The sequence below is a fragment of the Drosophila albomicans genome, chromosome 2R, assembly GCF_009650485.2.
Source record: "Drosophila albomicans strain 15112-1751.03 chromosome 2R, ASM965048v2, whole genome shotgun sequence".
NCBI classification, from domain to species: domain Eukaryota; kingdom Metazoa; phylum Arthropoda; class Insecta; order Diptera; family Drosophilidae; genus Drosophila; species Drosophila albomicans.
In genome coordinates, this window is record NC_047631.2 from 4,305,621 (window position 1) to 4,325,347 (window position 19,727).

Below are 19,727 nucleotides of genomic sequence, written 5' to 3' on the forward strand. Positions count from 1 at the left end.
ATAGATCCAATTTAATTCAATTGCATGCTAACAACTAACATTAAATTTTAATTTTAATTAGAAATTTTGGCTTCGTATCGTTGGTGTTCTTCAACTTTTAGCCAATTGTATTATTAACCGAATATTAGGTAGCTTGTGCGAATAATCAATCATCATATTACATATTAAGATTTGCAGCTTACTCACTGGTAGCCTGCTAATTAAAATAGCTGAACATATAATTATATGTATGTATATATTTGTGTATTTGCAATCAATGCTTGATTCTAATTCTGTTGTGTTGATCTCGGCATTATCGTCTATGAATTTACGAATATGTGTGAGCTATAATTTTGTTGATAGCAATTTAAAATGAAACTATTTCACGCAGTAAATTTGCCAACTAGTTTTATAAATTTTTTTATTATTATTCTTAATAACTTTTCTTTCTGCTGCTATTTGAATTATAACATTGAATTCTTTTTGTGTTATTAATATTATTGTTAGCTTATAAGAGGCTTTTTAGGTGATATATCTATTGATGTCGGTTGAAGTAGTTTGCTGCTTCAGTGGGTTGGTAGATGTTCTTGTTGCTGATGCTTCTTGTCGCGTGTCTACGATTAAAACATTTCGCCGAAAATATAAAATGCCCTGTTTTACGGGTCTCTCTGTGTGTGTATGTTTGTGTGCAAGGGTATGCGGTATATGTGGACTGTCTGTCTGTGTGTGTGTGTTAGGCGATATTACAATTTCATAGCATTATAACTATTATAAATATATCTGATATTATTTAATTTAAACTTGTTTATATTATTGCATGTTGTTGTTTTTCGCCGCAAGTTATCGCTGCTACAACTGCCTCTGCCGTTGTTGTTGTAGACGCTCCTGCTGCTGCTTCTGCTGTTGTTGTTGCTGCTGCTGCTAATATTATTGTTGTTGCTGTTGTTGTTGCTGTTGATGTTAACTGTGTGGGCGCATGGCTAATCGATGAAACTTTGCTCCACACAGGCTTTCACACGCTTCTCATACTCACGGCGATTCTCTTTATAAAGCTGGGCGGCTGTTGAGTTGGCCGGTGAGTTGGGATTGGGATCGCTCAGCAGTGACTATAAATAAGATGTATAAGAGTAAATTTCAGCATTTCAAGACATAATTCTTATCAAAATAGAAATGCTCACCTGTATGGATGTTAATATTGCTGACACATCGTATGTGGGACTCCAGCGATTTTGCAATATATCCAAGCATATGCCACCATCTGCATAAACGTTTGGATGAAATACTTTCGATACGAATCGAACTGTTGGCGGTTTATTTGGGTATTCTTCCGTAAATTCTATGGTTAACTTAAAGGTACCATCTTCGAATGGAGTATCGTGTGGACCAAAAATCACAGCATTCCATATCATAATATTATTATCTGTTGGTGCACCCGAAACACCCGTTGGTGGGTCCTCCTGAAGTCTGCAAATAAGAATCACAATCACAGACTGTCACATTGTTGTTCTTGCCCTAAGTTTCTTAATAGTATCAGCTCGAGTATTATATCTTCACATCCATGAAAATCAGTAGATTGTTCTCCTCACATTCTTAATACTTCTTAAAACAATGCCTTGTGAAACGGTAAACAATTTAAGAGGCAAATATATACTATAAACATATCTGCATGTATGACCAACCAATCATGAGTGTCTTTGTCTATATACAATGATTTATACATACATGTATGTAAATATGTGACTATATATGTATGTATATTTTGACGTTGTCATGTTTATAAGATATTTCCTCTTCGCAGTAGTTGTTGTTGCATTCAACAGCTGTTTTTGTGTATTTTGAGTTCATTAAGCCACGCGCGTCACCACATGTCTACTTATTACAAATCAATGTTTTTAGAATATAACTTTTTTATTTTATGCAGACAAAGGTTAAAGCATTTTTGTTCATCTGGAGCTTATTACGATTTTTATCCCAAATCCCTTCTATTAGTTTTAAGCTCCCAGGAACCTTACTCAAATGTAGGTCAAGCAGACATGCATACACAAAAATGAGCGTGTGTGTGAGTGTGCAACAACTACAAGAAACTGAACCCACAAGAAGCGATGCCCAACAACCAAGGAGACTAACCAACAACCAACCGCACCCTTCAGTCGGCTAAATCAATACAAATGACAAAGCTTAAAATGAAATCATCGATTAAACAGCAGCAGCAACAACAATAACATACGCAATAAAAAAGCAAAACAAAACACTAGACGGTAAATGGTGATAAACAAAACAATTTCTGCGGCATAGATTGTTGTTGTTGCGGGTGGGTGGATAACTGGTGAGTTTTGCTGATTCAAAGTCCTGCTGCCTTGAAGCAGCCTTGACATTTACTGGACCTGCTGCTCGTGGTGAACGCAACGCAACTTCGTAATGCTCTCATAGCGTGCATTTAGTATTTTGTACAATCAAATTGGTTCATCATTTGTCAGGAAGTGCAGAAGTCGAGCAAACTAACAAAGTCGAATGGTGAAAAATATCCCACACATCGTTGAATGAAATTCCAATAAGAAGGCGCTGCTGCTGCGCTGCTTGCGTTGCTGCTTTGGGGCAGAGAGTATGAGTCAACAAGGTTAAGTGAGCGCTGTCAAATGACGGAAGATGGTGAAACAGAGATGTGAGGCGTGTACGGGAGCCAGGATGAGGAGGATGACTCTTTGCAGCTGTTTGGGAGAACTATTAGTCTATCTACATATTTATTTGTCTATAGTTTGGCTCTCTGTGTTCTGCTTTCTGCTCTGGTTGGCTTTTGTTGTTGTTGATGTTATGTCTGCGACGCAATAGCACAAATGGTGAAAAAGAATTTTCGTACATTACGCTTTGTATTTTGCCTCTGTTCTTCTTTGCACAGATTTAGTTTACATGTTCGCTTTATTTTTTTTTGCGTTTTCTGTGTGTGTGTTTGCGTTATGCTTCAGCCTCAAAGTCAAGTGTCAAAGACGCAGCGCAGCATAGGTAACACAATTTGTTGTTGTTGCGATTGCGACTGCTATTGCTATTGGTTTGCCATTGTTATTGTTGTTGTAGTATCACAAAGTAAAAGAGCAGCGAAAAAAGCAACGTACAAGCTCACACACACACACAATTCATACACAGGTCACATACACATATGCACATTTGTATTTTGGCTGCGCAAACTTTTCCACAGGCATATGCACATACATACATACATCCACACTTTATCATGTATGTATGCGTGTACATACGTAGTCGCCCCGTTTCCCCATTTCACACCACGACGACTGACAGTGTACTTTTCTTACCTTTTAAAATCTCTCATAAGACGTCTGCGTGCGGGTGTTGACATGTTCTACAACGTTACTACCACTTGTGTTTAATGTAAATAAGAACGTTTTAACAATGCGATTTTTTATAAACAGAGACAGTGAAATTTTGTAATTTTATTTTTAATTGAGGGCACAGACTGAGCAGCAAGCAGCGTGACCGCAAGTTGATTTTTAAAATATACTATTTTGCTTCGCAAAAAATACCGAAATAAATGGCTTTTGTGATCACCCGCTATGGTTACATTCTTTTGTTTCGCCAATTCAATTAAAGATTGACACATGAGACGAGATTAATAAGTGGCCGTAATTTAATTATAAAAAATTCCAAAGGAATTGTTTTCACCAGATTTTGGTATATTAGCGCCAAAAATATTTAATTCTACGCACTGTAATAAATATGTCAACAATACAATATTTTGTTGAACATTTTTTTCGATTCAAGATAATCGGTCTCCAGTCATTGTTACAGTGCGCAAAATAATATTTTCCAAAATCCTAATTATTCGAATGGGTAATGCAAGGTTTGCATTAATTTGTCAAATACAAGTTTAATAATATTAATGTAATTTTACTGATATATTTTCCTACAATATTGAAATTTGTATCTCAATTCAAATATTGGAGTATTTTTCAAACTAAGAATTTGTGACTTATTTCTCCTTAATTAATAATAAACGAGCTAGATTTAGCGGGAAACTATTTGACAACACTGGTATCTATAATTTTTTTTAAATCTTTATTTCGTTCATTTTTTCGACATTTTTGGCATATTGGAAATAGTATTTTTTTTAAATCTAGAAGCGGTCACTTTGTTTGGTACATAAAAAGATGTTGAAATTGTGTTGTTTTTACACTTAATGATTAAACGAAAAGGCGAGAAAATTTCACAGGCTGAATAATAAATGATCACTACAATGGGAGTATTTTGATTACTTTAATTTATTTATGAATTAAATTTACACTAAAATATTGAATTTAATTGTATCACAAGCATTAGCATTCGACTCCAAGCACGCTTCGCAATTAAACGGGAAACAATTCATTATAAGTAAAGTTCTCAAGGATTTTGGTGGCAATTGCCAGGAATTTAACCTCTAGAGCACGAGCAATGGGCGCTATCACTTCATTGGTGAATAATTCGAAAGTTTTCATTGATGGTTTGGTTAATAACATCACCAAGCACTTTGTCGCCGTTAAAGAGGTTGTCCAGACGCAAGCGACCTTTTCCAGTGCGAATTTTCAATGCAAACTCCTTAATATCAAAGTAATCGATGTCGTTGACATTTTTAACATCGTAAGTAACTCGGACATAAGCCACAAAGTTGGTGAAGTTGCCCACAAAGGGTCCATTACCCTTTATAGGTAGCGCTAAGATGTTCCCATTTATATCGTATTGTCCCTCTCCTTGCAGATGCGGAAGAATCAGTTCGAAGTCGAATCGCTTGTTCTGTATGGATGCTCGCATTTTAGTAATTTCAAAGTTAGAAGCGCCAAAAACTGTCAGTTTCTTGGCCTTGACCGTGATGCCGCCAGAACTGCCGTCCAGAATATTGAGGTCACCGATGTAGAGGGGTTCCAGAGAGGGTACATTGATTTCCTTGATACCCTTGACTAAATATGGACGCAGATTGTGCACACTTTGCTTTACACACTTAGATAGCTCGGGATCGTTGCGATGACATATCTTGATGTAGTCAGCTAATGGGGTATAAAGGTTATAATTATTGTTTTGTTCAAGCATATAATTTGTATTTTTACTTACGCATAGTGGCCGCATAGGTGATGCCGAGGAAGCAAACGAGAATTGTGACTGTAATTAATCTGGATACCATTTTTTGCTTGCGATTTCTGTAATTAACAATTTGGCAAGTCATTAATAATAGGTTTAGGTAGATCCGACAATAATTAGGAGCTATAGTGTCAACTCATTCCAAGTTCCGTTCAGTACTGCTATTGCAATTGACGTCAGAGAAGCTAATTGTGCTTCTGCGACGGTCTTAAATACTATAATTATCAATATTTTCCCAAGATTTCTGATTATAGACTTTATAATAATAATGTTACAATCATGCAGCGTATTATCTGCTTGAACTGAATTCTCAACTCAAAATTGAATCTGGCCTGAAGAACTAGAGAGATGGTTCATCAGGGGCCTAGCTGGGGCTACCAGACGGGTCGCAGGTTGCGGATAGCGATCGACCTCTAGGACAGAGGTTAGCTGCGAATAAGCGCAAATGTATACACTACATCCGCAAATAAGCAGTCCCGGACAATCAGCGGGTGCTTGGCATTGACCAAAGTACTGACGAGGGGCTTATGATACCACCTTTTAAAATCTTATCATATACTTTTTTCATTTCATCTTGCACCTGGGCTGGGCTAAGGTGTTATTCGACCCGTGCTGAAAGTCAGCTTGGCTGGGGGCCCAGGTTTATCAAAACTAGCCCAGTCGTGAACGGAGACCTCAAGTGATTGGCAACCACTTGTTGAAATTAGCCTTACTTGGGTACTGCGGATCTCTGCCCGAGTGGACATATTATTTCTCCGCTTCTCGTGGGAACAAGTCACAATGAATAGAAAACAACAAATCAATACAAAATCGGAGTGTGGTCCTCCTAATAAGAGACCCAGAGGAAGAGTGGAAGAAGAAAAGTTTACAAATCGCTTGGCAGAGCCGATCGAACCTTTAGGTTTTAATCATAAAGGCCCTGGAAGCGGCAATTATGCTGATGTCCCAATTGTGAGTAATAGACCGGTAAATTTCATCAGATGTGAACCATCGAAAGCTAATTCCAAAGATAGAGTAAAGGCAAAACGAATATTAACCCGCCATATTAAAGCACCAATAACAGAAGCCCAGGCATCGTCGAAGCAAGACTTTTATCGGATCCAAGAGGACGTCAACTGGGCAAAGGCTGTTCTTCCGAATTTTCGACTCGATTACAAGGAATCTCTTTTACCAGTTTCTGGAACTGCACGGGAGAATTTGATTGTAAAACTGCAAATGCCTTCTCAAGATGTCTCCTTGTCAAGTACAAGTTTGGACTCTTTACAGCCGCCTACGCCAACTTCAAGAATAGGGAGTACCGATCCGAATCCCACGAATACATGCGGGAGTGCATCGAAGAAGTCATTTACAGATATTGCAAGAGGACGTAAAATAATCGGAATTATTGATAACGCCAATGTCGAAGGAAAAATACCCCGAAACCAATGTTATTGGATTCAAGCTTCACTGGCTTCGATAACACTAGAAGTATTGCGGGACAATCCAGGACCGCCACCATGTTGCCAAGATGCTGGATGGTTTCAGGGAAACACTAAGTTGATTGCTTGTGATAACGATAGATCGGCCTTGCTCTATCAATTTGCAGTTGCGAAGCTTGGTGAAGTGTACCCAGGGGCACAGTTGGAAGTAGTCGATATTATAGACATTCCTTCGAGACCTTGGGCCACAGCTTGGCTACCCGAGACACCATCGGAATCGGCCGAGATACTGGGAATGCTAAATGATTTAAACCCGGAGTTGGTAATGGATAGTTGGAAAGTGATCAAAGCGGACAAATTTGAACGGAATATGATGCTGGTAATCTTTCAAGTAACTCACGCATCGATTGAATACTTAACCAGGTGTGATGGTCTGCTAAATTACGGATTCAATAAGATTCGTATGCAGTTCTACATGACTCCACAGGATGCTCTATCAAACCTGGAAGCATTTGCTGCAGCCGTCGACCCGCCCACAGAAGAGGATGAGCTCGAATTCGATCAGTCTCTTCTAAACGAGGACTTATCGTTTCTAGCAGATTATCGAGAGAGTCTTGACTAAGCATGACCACTTTAACTGAACACAAACATTCCACTGTCACAAACAAATAAAAAGCCTTTGCATTTTAAAAACTTGACTAATCCTGTTTTTTGTATTAAACTACTTTTTTTGTTGTTAACACACATTTATAGAAATGTTCTTATTCAGGAACTTTCAATTCACTTTAAATGGCAGCGATTGAATTATAAATAATTGTGTAAATTGTACTAACGTTTAAATGTTAGATTTGTAGTTTTTACTGAAGAACCGATTGTCTGTTTGAATCTCAGGCGTGAGGTATAAGTGACCGTCAACAAAACGAACTGAATGCAAAATTGTAGAGTCGCTCGTATTTTATAGCAAAAAATAAACGATTGGATTTACATGAGCGGCTGAGCTTAGGAATAGCCATAGACGTAACGTAGAACCCCAAAACATGTTGACAATACCCATACCCATACTCATGCCAACTCCCAACTGAGGGAGAGACTGAGGCAGACACACGAGAGTCAGAGAGGTAGAGAGGCTTAATAGTGAGAACGAGATTCAAAGCGGCTTCGACTGACTTAATGATAATAATAATCTTAATGATCGTGTTCATACAAATCAGTTTGCCTCTGTATGTGCTATAATGCGATGCTTGTTGGCAATACCCCGCCTTCTGAGTGCACTGAACAGCGCAGCAGCAGCCAAGGAAGTCGCATTAACTAGTTTACGAGTCACAGATTCCCCCAACCTACATCCCCCCAACACAATGCCTTTTGTCAGGTGAAAAGGTTAAGACCCATTTAATGCAGCCTGTAGTTTTGTTTGGATTTATTACTAGTTAATCTTTGGCTTAAGTTGGCGTGCAGTGCGTAATTAGTAGATTCCCCATAAGCTGTGTTGACAATCTAAACTTGGTATTAGAATTAGAATTCGCTTGAACATTGCCTGTCATATTCGCCGCAGTCTCTCAGCGGCAGTCTTATGTAATTTTGTGTGTCGAGTCCCCCATTCAGTAGAGTGGTGTGTTGACAGGAAGGCAAGGCTGTGACTCGCTGACGTGGTTCACTGCCAACACTGATGAGGCATACACATTCCACTTCAAGCGATGACTTGGACTGTTATAAGTGAAAAATTATTCAACAACACGCAATTGCCAAAGTTATTGTGATTAGTTTCTACTTAGTAAGGGCTGAACTGGAGATGTACTTAAACATCGCAGTTAAGTAATTCAATCCCACCCCCGCTTGATCAGAAGTCTCCAACTTTGACCTTAGATTCAGATAAATAAAGTTAATCAATGTGTTACGTTAGTTAGTGTCTAGATAGAGCATCTCGGTGGAGTTTTTATTATTATTATTACTAACTTCAGAATTGGCTGCAGTTGATCGGAATCAAAATATTTGATATCTTTAAATTTTTCATTAGCTAATTCATCTTATTCGTACAATCTTCGTGATTATATTTTTGTCAGGATATAATGTAATGATAATTTTAGACATTCTCTTATTTTATGTTATGTTCTTGGAAGTTATGTATTCATAATTCTCACTGAGTTCCAGCAAATTTTTCTGCGCATTTTTCGTTCATTCATATCGTCGAGGCACTCAATTTGCATATCGAACCTGATGTGACCGTGCATGTAATGATAATACTTATGCAATTGGTAACCAGCAATTCCTAGTAACAATTATATAATAACTATAGTTAAGTTTTGATAAGTACAAGCGTAAGCTGGATTGTTTGCTTAGTTGGTTTGTTGAATAAATTACATCGATTTAATATGTCGTCATACTTTAATAAGATAGATATCATATTTTGTTATTTGTATAAGTATTTATTTGTTCATTGTGTGCAATAAATTAGGTCTTATTATAAATATATGGTAATGTTGCTCATAATGTCACCCTCTAGTTTAAGTTGATCCATTCATCGAGTGGTATCTTTGCGAACAAACGATCCATAAAGTTGCGGATGACTAGGGTCAGTTTAGTGCGTAGCGCAGGTTTCATTTCCTTCAGCAGCTCTTGAGAGTTCGAGTTGATGAACAAATTGAGGGCAGCCTCTGTAAATCAGATGAATATTTAAGTGAAATCGGATATATTTTAAGTAATTTAAACATACGTATGACAGAGTTGCCATTGGCAATATTATCCACGCCCATCTGTATATCCTTTACATTGAAATCCATCTTCACCGAATCAGTGCTAAGATATGTACGTCCATCGGGACCTTCGTTGGCCAACGCCTTGAAATAGATCTTGGCCTTGACGCCCTCTGTAATTGGAAGAAAATAGGAATAATAATGATGCTCTTTAGGGCTAGGTGAAGTGAGCTTACCATATTCGCCCCAGTAGTCACCAGCTCCGGAGGCCTTAACCAAGATCAGAACACCTGTAGATCGATATTGAGCCTTGACGCGTATGCGGGGTATCTCGCACGTCAGCTGGAATTGTAGTGAATCCAAGTCGGAGCTGCAAGTGACGACAATGACAATGATAATGACTGACTGAGATGATGATATATGTATTCAAGTGTCAAAGTGTTCGGGCTACCGCTTATCGTATAGCGAATTACGACTGAACATAACATAAAAACTGCAATTTCATTGGATGTGCTAACAATTTGCATTATTCAATGTCGCCATCGTGTGGCAAGTAAAACTCCACCTCGACCTTCAGCGCGGACACCCATGAGAAAACGAATCTGGTGCAACAAATCATTGCCTAGATCTTAATCAAACATCGTCCCCAAATACTCGTTTCAAAACCTGTAAGACTCGGCCACAAAATGAAAACCGTTTGGTATCGGCCTGCCCAAAACCGTAATTGAATTTGAAATTGAAATGCAAACCGGCTAGCTATTCATTCGATATGTCGAAAGGCCAAATCGAATGCTTCTAATTGAGAGCTGACACACATTTGATTTACACCAATATGTTTCTTGGCCATCATCATCTTTGCTTCTTGGCTCTTGGTTCTTGAATTGCTTGGAATGTCTTATGAATGTTGCATTTAATTCTATTGGAGTTTTAACTACTTAGCAAAGTGTTTGTGGTTCCAAAATCCGGAAAGCTGTAAAAAGTTTTGAATGAAATATGGTTTTAGTTTGGTCGAGAACGCTGCATAATCTTTATATGATGTATCCACATAAAGTACATCATATATGTAGAATCCATTCAAGTAATACCATAAAAATTAAACGTGACTAAAGCAGATGGACTCCTACATTTGGCACCCCGTTATTGTTTATGTTTATGTACTTAACTTGAATTTTAGTCAAAATTAGGAAAGTGTGCCAAAATGCTGAAATAACTTTAAAAAGGGGTTATTTTGTATTAACTATTTTAATATTTTCCCTCTAATAATAGTAATTAACCCTGATAATTGCATTAGAAAAAATAAACTTCCTAGAATGGTCATCACTTGGTGACGTTAGACAAATTTCCAAGATCCAATATATCTGGATGGAGCCATTTGGTTAAACTTAAACGTTATTGATTACTCTTAAAACCCAATATAGGTAGTGGTAAATTACACTATATTTATAATTCCCATAACATGCAAATTTATTTATTTATATTTTGCTGCAGCGAAGCAAGAGAGAGATGAAGAGCCGGAGAGGGCGTATTTCCACTGCAAGTGTTAAACGGTTTTTTTTGTGTAGACTTCTACGGTGTAGATTCTTAATTTAAATTTGTAATCGACGTAGAGTACATTCAACAATCGGAAATTCATGCCGTAATAACTGAAATTGCATTAATTAAATTGATATGCAACAATCGCGTGCTTCGCAAATGCTTAGGCAAATTGACAGAATGAACGATTGTCAAACATTCGCAAGTCTACAACTTGTATGTTACAAGTATACAAAAGATCCGAGAGAATACTACTTAGCAACTACATTTAAGTTCGACACATTAATGCTCTTCCAGTTTCTTTAAAGGTATAATTAAATACTGGGCATGTAAGAAAGGGTTTAGTTAGTCAGTGCATAGAATTAAGCAAATAATATTTAATAACACGGCCTTATCACTGATTAGATTGCTGATACCTACGCCAGTGTATTTTAATTATAGTATGGTAGAGTATTAAGGAAATCAGACAATCAAAGCAAGTGTTGAAAAGGTTCAAAGACGCGCTCAAAATTTTCTAGCTGTGATCACAGTGCAAATAATTATATTTTCTGGTGTGACCCATACTTGACTTATGTGATCATAGTTAATCATGTATGTGTCTGGGTATTTATTATATGTGTTGATGTGTGAGTATTAGATATTGAGGCTTTAATTACGTACCGAACATTGGTGACGGTAATATTGCTGACGCCGAATGCCTGAATGTTCCGGAACAGGGCACGATAACCGTCTGGGCCGCTTCCCAAAACAATACCAATTTCATCGATTACCACAGGTTCAATCTATTACAAACACACGATAGACATTGAATACTCAATCGACTGTTTTGCTTGCTAGACATACCTCGTAAATGTCCAGTTCGGGGATGCCCTTTTGGAGGTAATGGACTAACTTGTTGCCACTATCACGTAGACACTCGTTAATAGCTGCCTCATCGCGGGGGCATTGCTGCAAATAGTAAGCTGCAAGAGAGATTAAGAGAGAGGAATATTTACTCTTTTCAGTTTGTATTTTTAAAGCGTTTCCGAGTTCATTGTTATTTCAGCGTTAATGGTAATACTCTATTGTTGTTTCGCTTTCGTTTACATTTTTCATGTTTATTTTTTACAAGTTTGTTGTTGTCGATTTTTTGTGCACTCAACTGCAGCCAAATTAAAGTAGTTGCCATTAATTACAGCTTGCATCTCGCGGCATGCAGCTGACTATGTTTTCGTTGAGTTCAAGTTCACAAATCGGCGCGTTGGCAATTTACAGTCGAGTCAAGATCCCCATCGGCGGATAAGCCTCAAGCCTCAGACGTGAGCATCTACAGCACTCATCATTATGGCCGGGGGAAGCTAAAGTGACAGCTTTATTTGCTATGTGAGCTCTGCTGCTCAGGGCTTGGCAGGGGACTGAACTCGAACGAATAGATTATGGAAAGGCTGGATTAATTACGTTTATTATCAGTTATACGATAACATCATCAATGCGAGATCATTGTCTCAAACTTGTGAAACAATCTTGAATCATTCTTAAAGTCCGTATCTATTATTAACACAAAAAGATTTTTCGAAATATTCATTACTTTTTCATGCTTGCTTAGACTCTGGCTATTTTGATATCATTCTGAAACATATTTAATAGTTACTTTAACTACTAACCCTGATATCACATCATAGTTCTCACGTCTGGCAATAATTTTTTAAAAAGTACTATACAAGACTGTAAACTTTTTTATCTACTATAAAGTTATTACAAATTCGTGGAATCTGAATATATCTGTTCCTGCTAATTTATGCATTTATTTGTCATGAAGGGATTGCCATTTTTGGTATCAATGCTAAAAATCATGCTCTGAGTTGATGTTTTTTTTTTTATTCTTGGAAATGATAGTCTGATAATTGGGTACAACTTTCAGCTCAGTCGACACGTTCCAAGGGGGTAATTAAAACCCTATCGAGCATTATTTAAGCCATGTTTTGCCAATGTGGTGGTTGGTAACAATGTGGACTCTTTAAGGACTGGAAAGCGTTAGCGTCATCGCTATTGAAGTAATCTGATAGAAAGCGATTTAGCCTCACGATTTCTGGCTATTTCCGAATGTTATTTTGTAGTCTTGGGCTACTTACGCTGTTGCTGGGCAAATATGGTGCCCAATATGGACAGCAGCAGTAATATTCCAAATTTGTGGTACATGGTTGAAGTGTTGTAGTTGCGGTGGTTGCGGTGGTTTGTCTGCATGAAAGTACAAGTCAAAGAAAAATAGCGTTGTTTCACTTTTAGTTTGGTTTCATAATTTATTAGCACGTCGCATATATGCTAATAACTTTTTTTTTTGTCAAATGACGCAGGCTACTCGAAAGCGAAAGCGTTTTGGCAGAACACTAACAACACGAATGAAACATACAGAGAATACAATAGATGCGTTGTATATAAATTTCACTCCAGGGCCACCGAAATTCTTTCGAACTGTACTTCAAAGTGGGTCAAAACGGACCAGTTCTGTTTGTTTATTATTCTCTCTCTCTCTCTCTCTTTGGCCGTCGACGAGAATACAACCGACTTAATAAGGTTTTGCTTTTTAACTTAGCGCTTGGCTTTTTTAGCGTCTTCTGCTGCTTGCTTTCTTTGCGTCTTTGCGACTGACTGACGTCCAACTTTCACGCGACTCGAGCGAGGAATGAACCAACGCTGCATTGTACCAAGCCATTTAACCAAAAGCCAACCCAGCCAGTGAGGCGACCAAAAGAAATGAGTCTTTAGTCGAAAGCAGCGCCTAAAGCGTAGGTAAAGTGCAATGCAACAAAACGAACAAAGGCCACTAAATGGGGACACACCCACAGATACAGTCGCAATTGCGCCAGGCTGGGCGTAGGTCTGGTTCTCGTTCTCGCTCTGAGCATGGGCCTGGGCCTGGGCATGGGCTGGGTATATATCGCCTGCATGAAGGTTAAGTTCATGCCGTGAGCTGGTTGCTCTTTGACTAGGCCCGGCCTCAAAGCCAGGCTAATGAGCCGTGCAATGAATCAACCTCATGAGCCTCATAAGTTGAGGATTAGCTCTTGGATTAGTCCTACGTGGCATGCATTTTTCTTAACACCATTTTCACGGTATGAGCCTAAAGAGTTTTTGTGGACGATGAATAGCTGGCGAATTGTGATGAATTCTTTGTTTCGCATTAGTTAAGCTGAGCGCTATTACTGCTGCCACAAAAGCGACTAACAGAAAGGTCAAGCACATACCATGTCCATGTGCATTTCAAATTTGCATACAAACAATAACAGAACGAACCTTTCATTCGGCTCCCTACTACTATAAATAATGTTTTTTATTTGGTTGAAAGCAATTAATCACACTTATTTATGTCCAATTCCATTGACAAGCCCAACTGCATACCTTGCCCCCAAAGAAAGAACTTTTCAATGCTTGAGTGCATGTTGTGCATTTAAATTAACTTCAATCATCGGTATTCGTCGCCAACACACTGTGAGCATCACTATTATTATTTTACTATTGAACAGTAAGTTACTTAACTCCAATAAAATAAACAATATCTAAATAACTAATCGGTAATAAAAAGAAAAATACACAAAACCAAAATTCACTTCTGCTTAAGTGATTTTCTTATAAAAAGCGTTGCATACTTCTGGGCTGAGTGGAAAGTGAAGTGGCTACAGTCACATCACAAATATTGTGTACAGTGCAAACACAAATTACAGGTTTTTATGATGCGGTCAAGGTCGTTTGCTGTTTGTACTGTAACATTCACCTAGCAGTTGTTTTTGAATATTATATATCCTTGGCAGTTTTCAGCGATATCCTCGAGATTGGTACATAGAACCCAATCAATAGATGCTAATTGACACTAGGGGAAGTGGGTATGAAAGTAAATCTTGCAAGTCAGTTGATTCTTTAGTTATTCTGTGCGAATTTTAATATTGAGTTTAGAAACTTGTTTAAATCCAAAGTGAACATATTTATGTGCTAATTAGACAAGACTTAGAAGTTAATGTTTTAAAAAATAGGATGAGACCAGATTTTACTTTTTAAACAAGTTTTTGCAAATTTATGACAGATATTAAAATTTTCCTTCATTGTATATTTCATTTTGACATATGCTATTATGCATTTAAATCACGTTGAAGAGATTAGTTTCTAAATTTTTAATTATTCTTACTGACTTTTTCTGTTGACTCTTTGACTTTTTGTGTAATATTTGGATATTAGACAATTTCTAAGAACTTTAATGCTGATAAATGTTTTCTTAGATGCCAGAGGTACTTCCACATACTCATATACACATACATACATACCATATGCCAGACAGAACAAAGACAGCTAATTATTTATTTAATAACAAAGCTGGAGATATAAACAATAGGCCTTAGGCATTTGCTCTAGCTTCTTTTAAGTATTTCTCACAATTGTCGTTTACCGCTTTGAATGTTGTATGCGTAATGTATGACTAAAGCTTGAGTACGACGAGTATCTAGAGTCGCTTTAGAATCGACTCGGCTTTGTGTCTGTCACTTCCCCTATATTTGTCATGGCCATTGTAAACAAATTTAAGACGAGACAGTCAAAGGTCTTGACTGGGTCGAACCTTTGTGTTCTGCGCAGTTGGTATACAATTAGATATATCCATTAGTTTTAAAGAAATACGTATTTTATATTATATTTATTACTAATCCTAATGTTCACAATTTTGGCTAATGATTTCTTGCTTAATGGTTTTCACTAAAATAATAGTAAATAAATTGCATTAACGGTCATCAAGTTGACTTTGCAAATATCCGCATATCTCAGATTTACAAGCAAAGCTGAACTCTCGGCTAATTAATTCTATATATAAGTACTTAACTGTTTACTCAACTGCAAAGGCTGTCATACCTGTTATTTTCTAGTGGAATTTTTTTTATGATTTAAGAACTTGAGAAATTGCTCTCAAATGTGTATTTCTCAATAAGTTGTTTTAGATAATAATTCTCACTTCTCACTTTAAGTTTGTTTAGTAATCTTAAGAAACTGTGAAATAATGTTATGAAACTGAGATTTACTGGTTATGCTTAATAATTGCAATCGTTGTTTTTGATTAATAATTTCTCAAATTATTGATTTCTCTTTATGCTGCTCAGGGTTCTGTTGTGGTTACTTTTGCCGAACCACAAAGGTCAGTCTGATAGTTGGGACAGGTTGTTAAGCAGGTTAACTTAACTAGTTTATAAATGTGCAAAGATGCTAATAGCGAATGGATGGTTATTGCAGTTGCATAATAAAGTGCACTTTAACCTTTTATTTCCGCTAATTCAATCTGATTTCAACTTTTTGTTTCTTTTTTACGATTTATTCTAATGAGTTGAGACAAAATTTACAGTCCAACGTGAAAAAAAAGAAAAAAACTTCTTAATTAGTGTTTATGCTTCATCACAAATAGACAAACAAAAGAGAGACTGAAGCTTAAAAACAAAACAAAAAATGAAAAACAATAATTAAATGTGCTGATGGCGAGGGGACAGTTAGCCAAGCAGAGAGCCACTACGTCGACAAGTAGACGAGTAAATGCTATGGACTGAGAAGAAAAGACCTTTGGCTAACACCAGTTTAACAGATAGTCGGTCAGTCAGTCACTCTCGGTCGCAGTCGACGACGTCGCAGTTCAGGATTTTGGAGCTGAGAGCTGAAGCTGTAGCTGTAGCTGATGCTGATGCTGAGCTTTGCATTTTCTTGAGGAGGCTTTAAAATCAACGACTGAAGCGGGCAACGTTCACAGTTGTCGTTCTCAGCTTAGCGTGGTTGGACGTGGTTCAACGAGTTTCCATATTATTAAACAATTGATAATTGAGTGTGACGTGAAGTATTTGTAATACTGTAAATAGCTTGTTGTGTTGTGCACTTTACTAAATCAAGATGCTGAGATACTTGTGCATTCTAGCTGTAATCACTCAACTGCTTTCCTCGGCTAACTCTGAAGCTCGTAAGTTGTGTTGTGATTTGATTTAGGTGCAACTTTTGCTATATCATTAGCGTAGTAAATGGCAACTCAGGGACTTAGTCACAGATTGCGTTTTCCATTCTGAAATTTAAGCTTAAGCAAAACAAATCGACAAGTTTGTGTTGATTTTGTACACTGTGCAGCTTCAATGGGTTAATTGTGTGTTGCTGTTGCTTGCGATTGCGAATTGACACAGTTTTACAAACTCGGAAACTTGCTAACTCGGGCAGGGGTACCAATTATTAAATCGAACCTAAGCGAGGCAAAGCGAACGTAAGTCAAAGCAACCTACCGTACAATGAAAATGAAACTCTTCCGCATCCATAAAAGAGACAACTGAATAATGCAGACTCTGAACTAAATACATAATTAACGAACGATCAGGTTTTTGAACAGCCGTTGAACAGCCTTCAACTTGAATTTTTGTGCTTGGGTTCGCAGATGCAGTCGCCATTGATTAGCGAACCGTCAGTCCCTGAGTGCGTATAATCAGACGGCATCATTGGCATACTAGTAGTGTGTAGTATAATAATACGAGTATGTGATGGTCATGTTTCAGAATTGTAAATAAAATGCGGTCAGTGTAAGACAGGTTCTTATAGTAAGCTGCTATCAAAAACAGAAAACTGAACTGAAAACTGATGCATTCACAAGGCCACAGAGTCTGACCTTGTTGTAGATCGCATTTGGTATGAACTTGAAATGTGTGTTGTCACAGTTGTTGCCCAGTTTTTCGAATTTTCGGATCTTCGCGAGTCGTTGAACTTTGCAGGAATTCGTCTTGAAAATGATGAGACCTTGTGTTGATCTAACTAAGTGATAAATACTCCGACTTGATCGATTCTCTTCGTTTGTTTAACAGCTGCGTACATCAAGCAATGCCGACGCGATGATCCCCAGCTTGTGGACTGCTTTATTGCCGCCCTAGAGCACCTGAGACCGTATCTGGCTAGCGGCATACCCGAGATCGAGGTGGGTAACCCTTCAGTGTGGCACGTTTTCGACAATTTGGATTGCAAAACGTGTTGAAGTTGCATAAGATCCAAGACTGTAGTGCAACTCGCAAGTGGCAAGCTAGGCTGGGCTAACGGCTGTTACGTAATGCTCCATCGTCTAGCTAGCTTGTCTAGCTAGTGCCAGCTGCTGCCTTCGAGTGCGGAAACTGTCAGACCTCGATTGTAAATTGTGAATTGTCGATTGCGAATTGCGAATTGTTGTGATTGCCGCTCATTTATTGACTTCTCCAATTTAACGCCCTTTTGTTTACCACCTCAGTTGCCGCCCGTTGAGCCCTTCAAGATGGACAGTCTGGCGCTGCAGCTCACCGAGGGACCGCAGGGCTACAAGATTACACTAAAGAACATGGATGCCTATGGCGCCAGCAGCTACGAGGTGAAGTCTCTGCAACTGGGCCAAAATGGTGGAGAGCCGTTCAAGGCCCGTCTGGTTATTCCTAAGCTCAAAATCGAGGCAAAGTACACTAGCTCCGGTGTACTTTTGATTATCCCCGCTTCTGGTGGTGGCGATTTCCATGCTGTATTCGATGGAGTCACCGCTGATCTGACTGGCAAGACATCGGAGCGCAACGGGTATTTGCATGTGGATTCTCTCAGCATCGTTTTGGATGTGAAGAAGATCGACATGAACATCTCCCGTGCATTTAACAACAATCGAATATTGCGTAAGTTACCTGCAATCATCTTGTAATGGAAATTTGAAATACATTCTATTGGTTTTCAGTGGAGGCAACAAACCTTTTCCTGCGCGATAACTCACGACTTGTTCTGGATGCCATGCAAGGACAGCTTCAAAAGAAATTAGCCTCTGAGTTCGGCAAGCTGGCCAATCAGCTACTTAAGAACGTTCCTATCTCACAATTTTACTCCAATTAGTCGCAACATATTACTGAAACTAGTTTTAAGTATTTTTTATTTAATTGTATAATGAATGTTATCGCTATGAACAAAGTATTAAATAATCTATTGATAAACATTGCTCAAGTGTCATCCATTCAAGAATGTTTTCTAGTTTTTACTGCCCAACCACGAGAGAGAAATGTTGAGAAATATCTTCAGAACTCGTCTGATTTAAACAAACTTCGAAAAATATTGAGGCTTTATAATAGAAATTATTATTTATTCAATCTTGGTAACTCACATTTAACAAGTTCTGATTTTTTGTAAAGCTTGTGCAAATAAGGTATTCAAAATTTAGAAAAATTTAATATATTTACACTAAATAGTCTCAGGATTCATTCACCGACAGACTTACAAATGAACAACGATAAATTTACTCAGTTGTTGATGCAGATCAAAACAAGTAAGAAAGTTATAGTCGAGTGTGCTCAACTGGCCGAAGGCCATATTTGGTATATCGATGAATTACCACATTGGAAATATGGTATCAAAATATTCCCGACTGTCAGCCATAGCAGCTAACACAGCAGTAGGCGTAATTTGACATAGTACAAAAGTATTTCTTAAATACATATTAAAATTTTTATGCAATTGCAACCTAATTTTCAGGAATAATAAATACTTAGTTATTATTGTCTGCACTAATTCTAGATTCTAGCTTCAAAACTACGCTTGTTCTTAATTATATTCGATTTTCGGGGGACCAAAAATGATCAAAATATATAAAGTTTGTCGGAGATGACTTTATAGTATTTCAAATTCTCTGAAACCTTTTTGTCGCTTTGTTGCCGCCCATAGAAGAAAAAGTTGAACAATAGTTTTTAATGTTTGTTTTATTAATTATGTAGAAGTATTTAGTTTTACAATTGTTCATTTTTAGTTATGTTCGTACACCTACGTATGTACATACGAGACACGAGTGATCGATAAGATTTCATCTTCTCCATACCGTTTAATTGCATTCGAGTTGTTATTTAAGATGTTATTGTGGCATAAATGGGACATCCAAATGAAAATCAATTTTAAGTGCTTATAATTTTGGTATTGGTCGAAAGTGCTCACTGGTGTAAATACAACGTGTAGGTAATATACCATA

General features: G+C 37.7%; 4 protein-coding genes across 4 annotated transcripts; 1 reads left to right on the forward strand and 3 right to left on the reverse strand.

Moving 5' to 3' along the window:
- Positions 1-383: 383 nt before the first annotated feature.
- Positions 384-3,525, reverse strand: LOC117573474 (ubiquitin-conjugating enzyme E2-17 kDa). Its single transcript, XM_034256703.2, has 3 exons — positions 3,288-3,525; positions 1,158-1,443; positions 384-1,085 (listed from the first exon to the last, which is right to left on the reverse strand). Exons 1-3 carry the CDS (start codon positions 3,329-3,331, stop codon positions 960-962), a joined length of 456 nt encoding a protein of 151 aa, XP_034112594.1. The 5' UTR covers positions 3,332-3,525; the 3' UTR covers positions 384-959.
- A 707-nt stretch (positions 3,526-4,232) lies between these two features.
- Positions 4,233-7,443, reverse strand: LOC117573473 (protein takeout). The gene is given in 4 exon segments (XM_034256701.2): positions 4,233-4,454; positions 4,456-5,009; positions 5,074-5,159; positions 7,352-7,443. Coding segments are annotated over 3 exon segments (744 nt in total). The 5' UTR covers positions 5,144-5,159; positions 7,352-7,443; the 3' UTR covers positions 4,233-4,334.
- Positions 7,444-8,920: 1,477 nt separating this feature from the next.
- On the reverse strand, positions 8,921-13,408 carry LOC117573472 (protein takeout). The gene is made up of 7 exons (XM_034256700.2): positions 13,131-13,408; positions 12,853-12,958; positions 11,585-11,703; positions 11,402-11,523; positions 9,445-9,578; positions 9,229-9,381; positions 8,921-9,169 (listed from the first exon to the last, which is right to left on the reverse strand). The coding sequence occupies exons 2-7, from the start codon at positions 12,917-12,919 to the stop codon at positions 9,015-9,017; spliced, it is 750 nt and encodes a 249-aa protein (XP_034112591.1). The 5' UTR covers positions 12,920-12,958; positions 13,131-13,408; the 3' UTR covers positions 8,921-9,014.
- A 3,073-nt stretch (positions 13,409-16,481) lies between these two features.
- On the forward strand, positions 16,482-18,707 carry LOC117574902 (uncharacterized). The gene is made up of 4 exons (XM_034258940.2): positions 16,482-16,697; positions 17,578-17,687; positions 17,991-18,396; positions 18,456-18,707. The coding sequence occupies exons 1-4, from the start codon at positions 16,631-16,633 to the stop codon at positions 18,605-18,607; spliced, it is 735 nt and encodes a 244-aa protein (XP_034114831.1). The 5' UTR covers positions 16,482-16,630; the 3' UTR covers positions 18,608-18,707.
- Positions 18,708-19,727: the final 1,020 nt, after the last annotated feature.

Coding starts and splice junctions, on each gene's coding strand:
- LOC117573474 (XM_034256703.2), bottom strand. CDS start 3,331: ATGTCAACACCCGCACGCAGACGTCTTATGAGAGATTTTAAAAG. Junction 1,444..3,287: donor CTTATGAGAGATTTTAAAAG/GTAAGAAAAGTA, acceptor TCTTATTTGCAG/ACTTCAGGAGGACCCACCAA. Junction 1,086..1,157: donor CAATATTAACATCCATACAG/GTGAGCATTTCT, acceptor TCTTATTTATAG/TCACTGCTGAGCGATCCCAA.
- LOC117574902 (XM_034258940.2), top strand. CDS start 16,631: ATGCTGAGATACTTGTGCATTCTAGCTGTAATCACTCAACTGCTTTCC. Junction 17,688..17,990: donor GCGGCATACCCGAGATCGAG/GTGGGTAACCCT, acceptor TTACCACCTCAG/TTGCCGCCCGTTGAGCCCTT. Junction 18,397..18,455: donor TAACAACAATCGAATATTGC/GTAAGTTACCTG, acceptor ATTGGTTTTCAG/TGGAGGCAACAAACCTTTTC.
- LOC117573472 (XM_034256700.2), bottom strand. CDS start 12,919: ATGTACCACAAATTTGGAATATTACTGCTGCTGTCCATATTGGGCACC. Junction 11,704..12,852: donor CATATTTGCCCAGCAACAGC/GTAAGTAGCCCA, acceptor TCTCTCTTGCAG/CTTACTATTTGCAGCAATGC. Junction 9,382..9,444: donor TGACTACTGGGGCGAATATG/GTAAGCTCACTT, acceptor TTCCAATTACAG/AGGGCGTCAAGGCCAAGATC.